Source organism: Solanum verrucosum, unplaced genomic scaffold (assembly GCF_900185275.1).
Source record: "Solanum verrucosum unplaced genomic scaffold, falcon-dt-bn FXZP01000049.1, whole genome shotgun sequence".
NCBI lineage: Eukaryota > Viridiplantae > Streptophyta > Magnoliopsida > Solanales > Solanaceae > Solanum > Solanum verrucosum.
In genome coordinates this window covers 1,870,181-1,885,597 of record NW_026020221.1, presented here as the reverse complement: position 1 = coordinate 1,885,597, position 15,417 = coordinate 1,870,181, and the positions used below count along the sequence as shown (strand labels likewise).

Here is a 15,417-nt window from a genome sequence, read left to right as displayed (position 1 = left end):
ACATGAATAAAAAAGGAGAAAAAAAGAAAGAACAAAAAAAACATGAATAAAAAAGGAGAAAAAAGAAACGCCCATGTAGGGGATCAAACTCGAGTTGTCACACCTAACAGGCAACGCCTTTGCCATGAGCTAGGAGTATTTTCTTACAAGGGGTGTACTTTCAATTCTTTTAACCTTTATCTTTTATTTTTTATTTTTTTATACAGGCATTTTCCGTAAAAAATTTCGACGAAGCCGTGACCTAGGTAGATCCGCCCGTCTCTCATAACTTATACATTAGTTATGCGAGATTGAAGCCAGTTTCTACATACGTATTTGATGTACTAAATTTTATACATAGCAACTAAGATGTTACCAAATATAGTTCTAGTTATAAATTATAATGGTTTAAATAGTACTCCTTAACCAACAACCAAACAACTCTTTACTCATTCTGTTTCTTTTTATTTATCCAGTATGTATTTTAATTATATTTTTCTTCACAATTTATTAATAAAATATTTATTTTTGTTAAGTATTTTTAATAACATTATTAAAATTTAAATTTGACTAAGTCTCTACTCATAATATTTGTCACCTGAAGCACATCGATGAAGATGGGAATGGGACTAATCTTTAGGATAAACATAAGATTTTGTTTTGAAAGGTATACCAAATATTCAAAGAGGTGATTCTTGTTTTTATTTTTTGTAAGGTATACCAAAATATTCAAAGAGGAGACTTTTTTAATTTTAATTTTTATCTTTGTGAAAGGTACGAATACGAAAATAAGTATTAATATTGGCTAATGTCATACAATCCAATGTGAAGGCTGCATTTCGTTAACTTTGACAAAACACAATTTGGTCCATTCTGAATTTCTGATAAGAGAAAAGTTATTCCTAGTTGTATTTTAGTATCTTTTATTTTGCTCTATAAATAGCTTAAGAGATTATAACATCCTCAAATTAATAAAGCAGCAAATTCAAAGAAATTAAACATATAATATAATGGCCTTTTGCAAAGTTGGTATCCTTTCTCTCCTCCTACTGTCTGGTAAGGCAATTTCTTCGATGCATAGTAAAATTTCTTTATAATAACGTTGTTTTTATCTCAATATTTATTGACTGTTATAAAAGAATGTTATTATAAAGAATAACGTTGTTTTTGGGTTTTTTCATTAGGTATATTTCTGTTGGGAATCGAGGTGAAATATGGAAATGCACAAAAGATGTGTCTCCAGGTTTGTGACGATGAAGTTGCTTACATGACTTGCCCTTCTTCAGGAGACGAGCAAATTAGTCCTGTTTGCGTTAACTGTTGCACCGCGGGTGAAGGCTGTAAATTATTCCGCGCTGATGGATCGTTAATTTGTACAGGAACCCCTGAATAATATATACTTCCTTCGTTTCAAAATGTAATGATTAAATATTTATTTTTCGTATTCGTGTGTAATAAGGCCTGAGTTATTACTCAGGTGATTTCTAATGTAATATGTTCATCCTGGCTTATAATAATTTGTATGTGCTTTTGAACATTTCAATTTATAAAATAACAACTATTATATTAGTGGAGTCATGTTTGAAATTTAAACTCCTTGCATGGTAACAGAAGCAGATGAAAATGGGATAAAATAGCTATTTTTATACGTTTCTCTCTTTGTGAAATAAAAAGATTGATGAATACATCAAAATAGCATAGAAAAATGCGTTTCTATGTATAGCCGAAGTTAAAAATTATAAACATTATTTAACCAAGAAGACTCTCTTTCAAGTTTCAAGCAACAATAAAAAATCAAACTGAAAAAATAAACATGTTAATTCATTATGGAAGACTTCCTTCTTTTTTTTTGGTAAACAATATAATTATATTAATAAAACTTCATATGCATCATTACATTGATTAATTTAGTCGACACAAAATTTTCAATTAGATGCTCGAACAGGTCCCTGTCAATTTGAGGTTAGACTTTTGTAAATCGCCCAACAATAGTCAAAAGCGGAGCTAGGTGAGGGTTCATGGGTTCGTCCAAACCCAATAACTTTTCCATAGACTCTATATTTGTACTGAAAAAATAATTAAATATATATGTATATTAACTTATAAACTCCTACTAAAATTAATTAACGATTATTAACGAAATTTAAAAACCTCAAACTCTTAATCCTTGATTCACCTCTGACAGTAATGAATCACTCGACAGACAGCCATAATGCCGTAATAATAATAAATGACAGCTCTTTTGTAAATCGCCCAACAATAGTTAGAGGTGAAGCTATGTGGGAGTTTATGGGTTCGTCCGAATCCAGTAGCTTTTCCATAGACTCTATATTTATACTGAAAAAATAATTAAATATATATGTATATTAATTTGTAAATTCCTAACAAAATTAATTAACCGTTATTAACAAAATTTAGAACCTTAAATTCTTAATCCTTTGATTTGCCTCTGACAGTAGTGAATTACTCGACAGACAGCCCGTAATAATAATATATAGGCTTTAGCTTTGAAAATTACTGAAGGCCTGGTATGGAAGTAGGGGTGGACGTACTATGCTACAGTATTTGAAATTTTGATTCTCTAATTTGGGTTTTTAATTTTAAAAATATTATTATATTATTATCATATTAAATTAATTAATTTGGTATGATTTGATATTTTTAAGATCAGTTTTGTATTATACAGTGTGATAAGTTCGTAACCATAGTTTGTTCATCTTCGACTTATATATACTCATATTATAGAATTATGGCTTCAATTTTTCAAAACAACAACTCAATTATATCATACTAATTAACACCTTACTCATTTAGGTTGTAGCGACTTCCTTTGTTAATCAATTACACACAAAAAAACATGTCAATCAAAATAAAGTAATCAAAATTTCAACGTCTAAACAGTTAGTTTTGTACTAATACTATAATGTAATATATATGATCTTATATATGTAAGTATATATATATCAGTACGGTATTCAATATTTCAATATTTATTTATAAATACCAAATAGTACATATTATACCGTACCGAATATCAAATTAATTTAAAATATATATTGTATACTATATCAAATTCATAATACCGAAACCACGATATTAAAAATTTCAATTTAATATGATAATTTGATATTTACCGTACCATATTCACCCTTCCTATTATTGGGAGAATATTTTCTAGAGTGAGGATATTTATTGATGGTTCACAATTTGCAATCTGCCTTTGTTTCATTGTTGTGTTAATTTAGCTGGTTAATATGTGCTATAATTGTTTGAAGACAAATTACGTTTTGTCTTTGAGTACGTTCCTTTTTCAAATTGAATAGTTATTCTAATTTTTTTCATCACGAGACCGAAATGGTGAAAGATAAACCCTATATATATACCAATTATAAAACATTCAAGATTTGTATTAGCAAAGTTGAACATTATTTTTTATACCAATTATAAAACACGTGTTTTGTGTACTACGTATTTGTCTCAAGAGTCTACTTATAATAATTTGGATCGTAGCACATATATCGATGAAGATGGGAATGGGATTAATCTTTGGGATAAACATAAGGTTTTTTTTTTTCAAAGGTATACCAAATATTCAAACAGTTGGCTGGGTCATACAATCCAATGTGAAGGCTGCATTTGAGTTAAGTTTGACAAAATACAATTTGATCTATTATGATATGAGAAAAGTTATTCCTACTTGTATTTTAATATCTTTTATTTGCTCTATAAATAGCGTAAGAGATTATAAGTTATAACATCCTCAAATTAATAATTACTAGTAAAGCAGCAAATTCAAAGAAACATACAATGGCCTTTTGCAAAGTTGGTATCCTTTCTCTCCTCCTATTGTCCGGTAAGGCTTCTTTCATATATCGTAAAACCTCTTTATAATTAATGACGTTGATTGTTTTGATATTTATTGACTACTACAACATAATATTGTTAAAAAAAAAACCTATAATATACAAACAAACAAAAAAAGACAAAATAGTTCACTTTTACCCTCTTGTTAAATTTTGGCAGCAACTAATTAATTAACAACTCTCCATACAAGCTGACATATACTTTAATATATACTCCAATAGAATTGATGACTTGGCTATCCAACATGAAGAGAAAAAAAATCTCCCTCAATCATGGTCTTTATTTACCCTATTAAGTATCCTAATTCATATGTACCGAAGACTGTTATAGAAAGGTCTGATTGTATTTTATTACACTTTAAAACTTTCAAGCCAAAAAATGTAATCTTGTACGTACCTTGCTGATTGTGTTGATCATTTGGGTGATTTTTTATAGGTATATTTTTGTTGGGAATTGAGGTGGAATATGGAAATGCACAAAAGATGTGTCTCCAGGTTTGTGACAATGAAGTTGCTTACATGACTTGCCCCTCTTCAGGAGATGAAAAAATTACTGAAGTATGCGTCAATTGTTGCACAGCAGATGAAGGCTGTAAATTATACCGTGCTGATGGATCGTTAATTTGTACTGGAACCCCTGAATAATATATATCCATCCTTAACAAAATGTAACCATTAAAATTTAAATTCCTATTCGTGTGTAATAAGGCCTGAGTTATTTTACTCTGGCTGTTTGTAATAATATTTTCATCCTATAGCTATTTTGTTTTAAAGATTTTAATATAAAAATGAAAAGCAGATGCATACTTTTTCTTTCAATAATCGACCAAATGACTACAAGATCATCATCAAACGGAAAAGACAAACTTGTTAGGAGGAGACAGCCAGTATTTTTTTTTTATTAATGGACTATAACTAGTAAATTTATCCGCTCTTCGCCCAATATGAAAAACATCAATTAATTGAGAAGTAATTATTTTACAATTAATTTAGTCGATAATTTTTTTTCAATTTGATGCATATAAGAATGAAATTACAAAAATCCAAACGTCTTCATTAGACAGGCCCTTAATTTCCAGTTTTAGCTAGCAAACAATTAGTTAAGCGGAGAAATCTTAGTAGCTCAGTTCGTTCGTATCTAAATTTGCACCTTGTTGGTAAGAATTCAATTCTCCACTATCCGAATTTTTTTTTAAAATAAAATAAAATTGTTAAATGGTATCCTGATTAGCATCAGAATCTTCCCAAGAAATGGAATTAGTAATAATGGGAACCATCAAGTATCAACATATAGAGGATTATATTATTCATATGAGAAAATTTATAAAAATGTAAATAAATAAGAATTTATTAGACTTGTTTAACATCTTAGCATATGTTCATTAATGAATCAGGGAGACATGAGCATTAATTATTAGAAGATTTAATTACCAAACCACCATAGATTATGGATCTTGATTAATGAAGCTATTTTTTAATTCCAACATAATGCAATCACTCTAAGAAAAATGTTCCAATTTGATTTTGCTTTAGATTGAGACAATACACTGTTTCCATGACTTTAAAAGCAAAATGGCTCAGAATCCCTTAAAATTTATTGGTTTTCTCATTATTTGTGGTATGTTTTTGACAATTCTATTGACCGCCTCAGTTATATTCAAGGACTTACCTTCTGATAGCGTCAAGAATTTACCTAAAGCTAATATTGTTGACGTTAAGCCTCCAAATGGTACTTCATTTCCCCTTTTCTTTAGCTTTTTGTTGTTGAACTTATAGTTGATTCTACTCGATTCACATTCATGTCTACCGCGATTTTAAAGAAAACATTTTCCAGGTTGCTAATGCAATGAAGTGTATTCATTTGTTTGTGGATCTAAAAGTGCTTGATGGTTTGTGCTGTTTAGAGTTGCTTTGCAATATGTAATCACTTTTGTTTAATTTCTTTTTTGTTATTTTCAGCCACAGTTAATTCTCAAGTACAGAAAGATAAACTGCTTGGTGGCCTTCTTCCTTCAGGAATTGATGAAACATCTTGTCTAAGTAGATACGAATCCGCCTTATATCATAAAGAACTGCTTCACAAGCCATCGTCTTACCTCATCTCAAGATTACGAAACTACGAGGCACTTCACAAGCAATGTGGTCCTCATACAAAATTATACAACAGGAGCGTGGAGCTTATCAAGTCTGGCCAATACAATGGATCAGCAGAGTGTAATTACTTGGTTTGGATTTCCTTTAGTGGTTTAGGAAATAGGATGCTAACTTTAGCTTCTGCGTTCCTATATGCTCTTCTTACAAATCGAGTCCTACTCGTTGATCCTGGAGTTAACATGCCTGGTCTATTCTGTGAACCTTTTCAAGACGTTTCCTGGTTGATTCCTCCTGATTTCCCTCTATTCAATCAGTTTAGTACCTTTGATCAGAAATCTCCTCGTTCCTACGGTTATATGGTGAAGCACAATGTCATAAGCAATTCATCGACTCTACCTCCCTACACCTACCTACATTTAGCTAATGACTATGATGATCAAGATAAATTATTTTTCTGTGATCAGGATCAAAGTTTTCTCAAGAAAATCCCCTGGCTAGTCATGAAGACAAATAACTATTTTGTGCCTTCTCTATTCTTGATCCCATCATTTGAGCAAGAATTGAGTAATCTTTTTCCCGAAAAAGTAACCATCTTCTATTTTGTAAGTAGATATCTGTTTCATCCCACAAATTCTGTATGGGGGCTTGTAAAGAGGTACTATCAAGCTTATTTAGAACGAGCAGACGAAAAATTAGGCATTCAAATTAGAGTCTTGGAGACAGATGCCGGTCCTTTGAAGTATGTACTGGATCAAATCATCGATTGTACAATGAAGGAGAATCTGCTGCCACAAGTTAACCGGTCCAGTGAGCCTATAGTCTTCAACCAGTCCGCGAAGCAGAGGAAGACCATATCTGTCCTGATAACTTCTTTATGCCCTGGATACTCAGAAGAGTTCCGAAAAATGTACTGGGAGAATCCCACAGTTACAGGAGAGATAGTTAGCGTTTATCAGCCAAGTCAGGAGGAATATCAGCAGAGTGAGAATCTGTTGCACGAACAAAAGGCGTTGGCAGAAATGTATCTACTGAGTTTAAGTGACAATTTGATTACAAGTGCATGGTCGACTTTCGGATATGTGGCTCAGGGTCTTGGAGGACTGAAACCCTGGATACTATACAAGCCTAATGAGAACAGAACAGCACATAATCCGCCTTGTGTTCGAGCTACATCATTCGAGCCATGTTTCCATGCCCCGCCTAACTATGATTGCAAAAAGATAACGCCAACAGACACTAGCAAAATGGTTCCTCATGTCAGGCACTGTGAGGATGTGAGCTGGGGCTTAAAGCTATTTGAATAAAATGGTGAATTATAGGGCTGTCAAAATTAGCTCAAATACACGTTGGTCCGCCCATTTGACACCTTTAGTGAGTTATAACATTTTTGGTGATCCAAAGAGTGAGTAGAGTAATTTTCTCTTCCTTTGTTCTTGTTGAAATATTAGTACAAAATTGCCAATCGCTTGAAAGCTTCATTAATTGATTTTCTTAATTGGGACCATTCTTAAAACAAAATAACATATCAAACCAATTAAAGACAATTGATTTATAGATAAGTTCGCCAAAATCAGTTTAGTAGTAATAACTCATAACATCGATTATTTATACTCCCTTCATCTCAAATTATTTGTCCTTATTTTTAAAAATAGTTATCTTAAATTATTGATCATTTTAGAGTAATTATTCTTGAAGACTTCAAATACTTCAGTTATGGGGTGGTGATAAATAAGTAGAGTAAATATTCAATAAAGAATAAGGATACAGAACACTTTTTATTTTTTACTAAAAAAATCTTATTATATTCTTGGGGCTTGAGAACAAAATCCATGTATGATATTAACTAATTAGAACTAATAATCAAAAGCACCCCTAGACTTTGAGAAAATTTATTTAGTATCTAGTTATATACATGTCAATATCTATCTTACAAGAGAAAATTTATTTAGTATCTAGTTATTTTCTACTTTTGTTACTTTAAATCTTTTTATAATATCACTTCACTTAGAGGCGGTTCGACGAAATTGATAATTTAACGCGAAGCTTTGAATATTTTTTAATAAAACTTTGTATATATTTTAATTTGAATTCTGTTTTCTTACTTTTTGAGATGTAAAGTTACTAAAACAAATTCTTATAATCAATTTATTTGAAGTAAATATATCAATGTAATCACTCTTGAAACATTATTGATCTTATGTAAGATTTTATCAATTTTAGTTTGAAAACTTGTTTCCGGATATGCAATTGTTACATAAATAGTTAACATTATTTGGTGAGTAATATTAGAGCCAATATACTAGGCTCGTTGGGCTGGGCTGGCCTAACCCGTGATTTGATAAGGCTGAGGTAAGATTTTTTATGTATATAAGACAAGACATAAAAGTCATAAAAAAAATTTCATTCTTTATTTGTAGAAGAATGATACGATTCATTCTTAATTATTTTATCAAGTAGATCATTATTTTTGTTTGTTTAACATCTATGAAAACAAATTTAAGTATATTCAAAATCAATCTATAGATAGATCAATAGACTTTGTTTTTTCGTATAATTTTATAGAAGATCTAATATTTTGACATTTATCGTTTCAATCTATTCTCTTAAATAATTTTATACAAATAAAAAAATATCACTAAATAAGTTATTTAATTTGAATGTATATGTTTTATATGATATTAAACAAACATCGGAGCATGTGATATTTCACTGTTAATTAAGATAACTTCTAAGCTATTGGTTGATTTTATGAAAAATAAAAAAGATATTTTGTTATAGATTGTCATTTCTATTAACCTCAAATATATTTAAGATTGTAATATTGGGCCCGTAAACGGGCCCTTTATTATCTAGTATATATATATATATATGGGAAAATTGTATATAATAACAAACTATTAATTTAAATTAAATGCTACAAATATAGTTTGATTTAATTGTACCCCATAGCAAACTGTTGCTATTTCGTCTCTCTCCTGGTGAATCTCGCTCGCCACTCTCGTTCTCTCCCTCGCCTCTCTCGCTTTTTATAAAAACGCAAATGTATAAAATGCGTTTGTGTTTGTATCAAGCGAGAGAAATTGTATATATACATATATTTTCGTTCCCCTCTCTCCCCTCTCCCAGATCTCGCTCGCTCACTCGCCTCTCTCACTTTATACAAAAACGCAAATGTATAAAATGTGTTTGTGTTTGTATAATGCGAGAGAAAATTGTATATATACATATATTTTCGTTCCCCTCTCTCCCCTCTCCCAGATCTCGCTCACCACTCTCCCAGATCTCGCTCGCTCACTCGCCTCTCTCACTTTATACAAACACAAATGTATACATTGTGTTTGTGTTTGTATAAAGCAAGAGAAAATTGTATATACAAATACAAATGCATATATTTTCGTCCTATACACTTATGATTATACAAATTGATCTTCCTCTGCCAAGTTTTCTTTTGTCTTTCTCTCTTTCTCGTTTTATACAAACACAAATTATACAATTGATATTTTGTATATGTATACCAAATCAGATTATACAACTGTTTTCTTTTGTATAGTATAGTGAAATTATACAACTGCTTTCTTTTGTATATGTATAGCGAAATATACATATTTATGTTTTCTATGGAGTGCAATTATGCAAACTATAGTTATAGCATACAAATATGATTTTTGTGTTTGCTATATGTGAAAGTTTCTCTAAATATTATGGTTACTTGTCACGTTATAAAAGTTTGAACCAAAGTTGTCTTTTTTTAATGAAAAATCTATTATATTGTGGAGGAAAGAGGGAGAAAAAGGGGGACAGTAAGATTCTCACAGATACAATATCAGGAGCGGGATTTAGTGAACAAACTTATGGGTTCAGGTATTTATTGTTTGTAATAAGTATTCGAGGTGTCAAGTGACTCTATTCGTATGCGCATTAGGTTACATCAACGAATACAGTTTGTGTAATCATAGTTTATTCATTCATTCTAACTTCAATTGTATTTTCAGTTGTTCTAATTTTACTTGTTTCATTTGCTTTACTGTATCAATTGTTATCACACATATATTCATTTACTCTAATAGTTGTATCAATGCATACAATCTTTATGAATACAACTACAGCAGGTTGTTGTGTCCACTTAAATTTTCTTCATACACTAAAGGCAAAATACATAAATACAAGGGTGTATATAAGGGTACAAACAATAAAAATACATTGTACAATCAAGATGACAGTGCCAATGTATAATCATTGTCAGAAAATTTCTCCTTCATAATACACAAATACAAGCAAAATACAAAAATATACAACAATGATTTACAAAAAGTTTCAGATCTACAAAATTTATGCAAAAATACAGAGATTAGTCGGAAAATACAGTAAAATGAAATACAAAAAATTCAGAGAGAGAGAGAGAAGTATAGTTATGAATTGTAATTTTTTAAAAGTATAAGTATGAACAACAAATACAATGTATATAGCTATAGCATGTAAGATTTCCATTTTTAGGACTTTATATATGTGTTACAAAAAATTAAAATAATTACTTGAGTGGATCCCTTTTAAAAAATAATTACGTATTTTAAATATACTCTTTAATTATTACCATTTATAGCAATATTTTAAATATTTTATTAGATTTGTCTCTCTCTCTTGCCTCTTTCTCCCTTTTCTCTCTCGCTTTTTCTCCCTTTTTTTTCTTTATGTTGTTCTTTCTCTTTTGTTTTGTTTTTTTTTGTTGCTCTTTCTCTTACTTTTTTTCCCTTTCTCTCTCTATTTTCTTTTGTAGAGTAGTTAATGATTCGTAGACTAAATAAAATTTGTATCAATAATTAATTAATTAGGCAAGTAATCTAATCGTAACAAATGAAGAGACATAATAAATTGCAAAATGAATTAAATTTACATTAAAAATGTATTCCACAAATATTAAAGTTGAATTAGTAGAGAATTAAATATGAATGCAAAATGTAGCAAATCAAATAGCATTCTATGTAAACTGAATGAATTTGTATCAACAATGAATTTCACAAGTAATTCAATCGTAACAAATCAATAAATTACAAAATGAATTAAAATTGTATTTAAAAGTTTATTACACAAATATTAAACAAGTAAATAAATTAAATTTGCTTTAAAATTGTATTACACGATATTAAAGTTGAATTAGAAGAGAAAATTAAGAATGAATGAAAAACATAACTAACGAAAGACAAGACACCGATCTATAAACTGAATTAAATTTGTAGTATTCATGAATAAAACATGTATTATATGTGTCTTATAAATTATTTTGGATTTGTATCACTAAGAACGTAAGTGATGTTTGCAATATGTATTAAAGATGTATTGTGCATATATTATAAGTGTGTTACCTAAATTGTTTTAGTTGATATCATTAAAAAGGGAGTGAAATTTGCAATATGTATTATAAATGTAGGATGTATTGTTCATGATTTTTATACAATTATGAAACATATCTAATACAACTTTAATACAAACCTGATATAGTTCCATAAACTTCATCTTTTTCGTGCTTCAATCTAGTATTTCTCCTAAAATCAATTCTAAACTTAATCAAACCCTCTTAAAATTGAGATATAAACTCCAAAAGATATTTTCAATTATATGTAGGAACAACCTATCCAAACTAATTAAAAACGAAAGAGCAGACAAGTAATCTAATCATAACAAATGAAGAAACATAATAAACTGCCAAATGAATTAAAGTTGAATTAAAAATGTATTACATACATATTAAAGTTGAATTAGAAGCGAATTAAACATGAATGCAAAATGTAGCAAACTAAAGAGCATTATGTGATTTGTAAACTAAATAAAACTTGTATCAATAATGAAATAATCAAGTAATTCAATCGTAACAAATCAACCAATAAACTGCAAAATGAATTAACTTGTATTAAAAGTGTATTACACAAATATTAAAATTGAATTAGAAGAGAGAATTAAGCACGAATAAAAAATGTAACTAATGAAAGAGCAGTCAATGATCTACAAAGTGAATTAAACTTATATAAAAAATGAATTAAACAAGTAATCTAATAGTAACAAATAATAAACTACAAAATGAATTAAATTTGCATTAAAAATGTATACACAATATTAAAGTTGAATTAGAAGAGAAAATTAAGAATAAATGAAAAACGTAACTAACGAAAGACAAGACAATAATCTATAGACTGAATTAAACTTGTATTATTCATGAATAAAACATGTATTATATGTGTTATAAATTATTTTGGTTTGTATCACTAAGAACATGAGTGATGTTTGCAATATATATTAAAAATGTAGTGTGCATGTATTATTAAGTGTGTGACCTGAATCATTTGGTTGGTATCACTAAGAAGAGAGTAAAATTTGCAATATGTATTATAAATGTACTGTTCATGATTTTAATACAATTATAAAACATATCTAATTCAACTTTAATACAATTGCAATATAGTTCTATAAACTTTACCTTTTTTGAGTTTCAATCTTATATTTCTCCTAAAATCAATTATAAACTTAACTGAACCCTCTTAAAATTGAGATATAAACTTTAAACTGCATTTTCAATTATTTGTAGGATCAACCTATCCAAACTAATCACGAGTTCGTAAGATTCATAAAATTAATTCAAAATTTCAAGCTTTATAGTGACCATCAATAGTGAATTCTTGCTGCTGTAATTTTAGAGATTTGAAATTTTTGTTTGAGAATATGATATTGTAAAAAAAAAAAATTTCTTTTTATTTCTCTTCTCGTCATGTTTTTGGATAAAAATAGTGAAATATGGATAAAAATTGATTTGAGAATAATTATTTAAATGAAAATTTTAAAAGAAGAGGAAGAAGAATAAAAAAAGAAGAGGAGGAAGAGATAGCATAACACAGAAAGAGGCGAAAAGAAGAAAAATAAAAAGAAGAAGATGAGGAAGAGAAAAAGGACAGAGAAAGAGGCGAAGCGGTATAATTTTTTAATCCAAAAAATTATCATATTAAGTTAGAAAAATTATATTGCCATAGATAGTAATATTTTCTTAATATAGCATATTTATGTGATTTTCCATTATTAAATGTGTATAAATAATATAATTTGAGCCCAGTAAATTAAATGGGCTTAGCTGTAATAGAGTCTTAATTAGCTCGACTTCACATTATTCAAATGCTATATTATTACCTCTGGACTTATATACCAGAATTGATATTTGCCTGGTCAAGTTAGATTCCAAATTCTATTACTTGTATATTTCACTTGATATAATTTAATTTGGAACACTATAATAGTATCACTGAATAATCAAAAATGAAATTTCCAACCAAACATAGGGTGTGTATTCGATACGAAGGAAAATAATTTTCATTTTATATTAATTTTTTTGTGTTCGATATGTAAGCAAAAAGAGAAAAAATACTATAGCAGGCGGGTTATTATGTACCTTTAAGCTGTTGTCGATAATTAATTGTCGCTAAAAATCATTTTTTATGCAGTGAGTGAAGGGAAGGCGGCGCTAAGTATGGAAATGACACACAGTCAATATAAGATATAAATTGTGAAATTTGTTTTTCCTACTTCCAAAAATTCTTTTCAAATTTTTTAATCAATTGAATATAAGAGAATTAAAATTGGAAACCCACCGAACACACCAATATAATAGTTCTAGTCTGCTAGGTTCACACCCTTAGTACGAATAATTATTTGGTATTGTATGATAACTTAATTAATTGTTTATAGTGGCCTTTTGGATCCTCCTCTTTAGTTTAATTAGCAGGATCTATGGCTTCCTTAACTTTTCTCCTCTTCTAATTATCTTCTACATTGCTAACAAAATAAGGGGCAAAAAAGCAATTTGTTCATTAATTAAGTTGGACCTAACATATATATTATTAAAATATTATGTTATGTACACGGCAACAAAAGTAATCTTTAGTGGCAATGAATTAATGACAATAATATAATTGTCGTTAAAGATGTATTTTCAGCGGCAATTAGCATTTTTTGTAAATGTCCCTAAAGCCTATAATAACATTAGAGCCCGTTTGGATTGGCTTATTTTAGGTGCTTTTAAGCCAAAATAATTTTTAAGCAGTTTTGAAGTGTTTGGGTAAAGTTAAAAAATACTTATAAACACTTATTTTTAAGTCAAAATAACAAAAATAAGCCAAAAGCCATAAGTTAGAAATCTTAACTTATGGCTTTTGGATTATAAGTCATAAGCCAAAAACCAATCCAAATAGGACCTTAGATCTAATGATAATTAACTAATGTTGATAAATACTTTACTATTCTTTATTAATGTGTATATTTATTGATGTTAAAAAATATTTTTATTGTAATGGTAGTTAGAAATCATAGAGCAGGAAATAGTGGGCTAATCATTCAAAGTCCAATGATATTATAGACATATTCAAAATTCTCAACTTGTATTGGTGGAGTAATAGTTATCATTCCAGTACTACTATTTTATTTGTTTATATTCTCATAATGGAACTTTCAATCATATATATCAGTGTTAATAACAATCAGATTAACCTAGTTAATTTAATAATTGCCTTCCCACATTGTCAGTCATTAGTGGATTAGGGCTTCTACAATCTAAAATGTTACAATATTAGTAGAATTAGATGTTTCCCGCTGCAAATTAATTTTAAAAATTGTGTTATGAAATATGATTTTTTTCATTCTTTTTTTTATTTATATTGAATTAGCTCAATGGGAAAATGTACGTTGGGAAACATATTCTTACTGAAATATTAAAAAGTTTTCTAATTTTTTTCGCTTTAAAGCACTGCTATATCCCATCGATTGAATCAAAATATATGTGAAAATAGCAATTAAACATTTTTCGGTGGAAAATTTGAATGGAAAAATAGCAAGTTTTAGTAGTGTATGTGTTCTCTGAATCAAGCTAATCTAACCTATTCTTAATTGGTCATTTAACTGCAATAACATTCTTAATTGGTCATTTAACTGCAATAACAACATACCTAATAAAATCTCACAAGTAAAATTTAAAGAAAATAAAGTGTATGCAGAATTTATTCCAATCTCGTGAAGGTTTTAAGTAGTTATTCATGGGCTAGTAAATAAAATATTACCTTTCATTGCAATTAGACAACATATTAACTTAAGTAATTTCCCCTTTTAAATAAGTAATTTCTTTCAAACGTACGATAATTAGGTATATAAGTATAATCTACAATATAAAAGATTTTTTCTAAGATATGATCAAGTCATCTGAAGATAAATTATATATAATTAATTTATTCATACCAAGTGAGTGTGTGAGACTAATAAAAGTTGCTGTATATACTATGTTAAAACGCATTATAGCCGTGCTATAAAAGTTCTTTAAATCTATATAAAAGCTCGACAATTAGCAAGGCCCGGTCGAATTAAGAACTCTACACTTAATCAGCTCAATTCACTAATGAATCACCATTATCTAATTTAAAATTAGAAAACGTGACAGAAAAATTAATTACGTACT

At 28.8% G+C, this 15,417-nt stretch overlaps 3 protein-coding genes across 3 annotated transcripts; all 3 read left to right on the top strand.

Annotated features, from left to right (window-relative positions):
* The first annotated feature begins 801 nt into the window (after nt 1–801).
* On the top strand, nt 802–1,548 carry LOC125831654 (proteinase inhibitor PSI-1.2-like). The gene is made up of 2 exons (XM_049510828.1): nt 802–1,035; nt 1,164–1,548. The coding sequence occupies exons 1-2, from the start codon at nt 990–992 to the stop codon at nt 1,370–1,372; spliced, it is 255 nt and encodes an 84-aa protein (XP_049366785.1). The 5' UTR covers nt 802–989; the 3' UTR covers nt 1,373–1,548.
* Nucleotides 1,549–3,750: 2,202 nt separating this feature from the next.
* LOC125831653 (proteinase inhibitor PSI-1.2-like) lies at nt 3,751–4,597 on the top strand. The gene is made up of 2 exons (XM_049510827.1): nt 3,751–3,832; nt 4,279–4,597. The coding sequence occupies exons 1-2, from the start codon at nt 3,787–3,789 to the stop codon at nt 4,485–4,487; spliced, it is 255 nt and encodes an 84-aa protein (XP_049366784.1). The 5' UTR covers nt 3,751–3,786; the 3' UTR covers nt 4,488–4,597.
* Nucleotides 4,598–5,414: 817 nt separating this feature from the next.
* Nucleotides 5,415–7,240, top strand: LOC125831596 (galactoside 2-alpha-L-fucosyltransferase-like). The gene is made up of 2 exons (XM_049510765.1): nt 5,415–5,571; nt 5,802–7,240. Exons 1-2 carry the CDS (start codon nt 5,415–5,417, stop codon nt 7,238–7,240), a joined length of 1,596 nt encoding a protein of 531 aa, XP_049366722.1.
* Nucleotides 7,241–15,417: the final 8,177 nt, after the last annotated feature.

Coding starts and splice junctions, on each gene's coding strand:
- LOC125831654 (XM_049510828.1), top strand. CDS start 990: ATGGCCTTTTGCAAAGTTGGTATCCTTTCTCTCCTCCTACTGTCTG. Junction 1,036..1,163: donor TTCTCTCCTCCTACTGTCTG/GTAAGGCAATTT, acceptor TTTTTTCATTAG/GTATATTTCTGTTGGGAATC.
- LOC125831653 (XM_049510827.1), top strand. CDS start 3,787: ATGGCCTTTTGCAAAGTTGGTATCCTTTCTCTCCTCCTATTGTCCG. Junction 3,833..4,278: donor TTCTCTCCTCCTATTGTCCG/GTAAGGCTTCTT, acceptor GATTTTTTATAG/GTATATTTTTGTTGGGAATT.
- LOC125831596 (XM_049510765.1), top strand. CDS start 5,415: ATGGCTCAGAATCCCTTAAAATTTATTGGTTTTCTCATTATTTGTGGT. Junction 5,572..5,801: donor TGACGTTAAGCCTCCAAATG/GTACTTCATTTC, acceptor TGTTATTTTCAG/CCACAGTTAATTCTCAAGTA.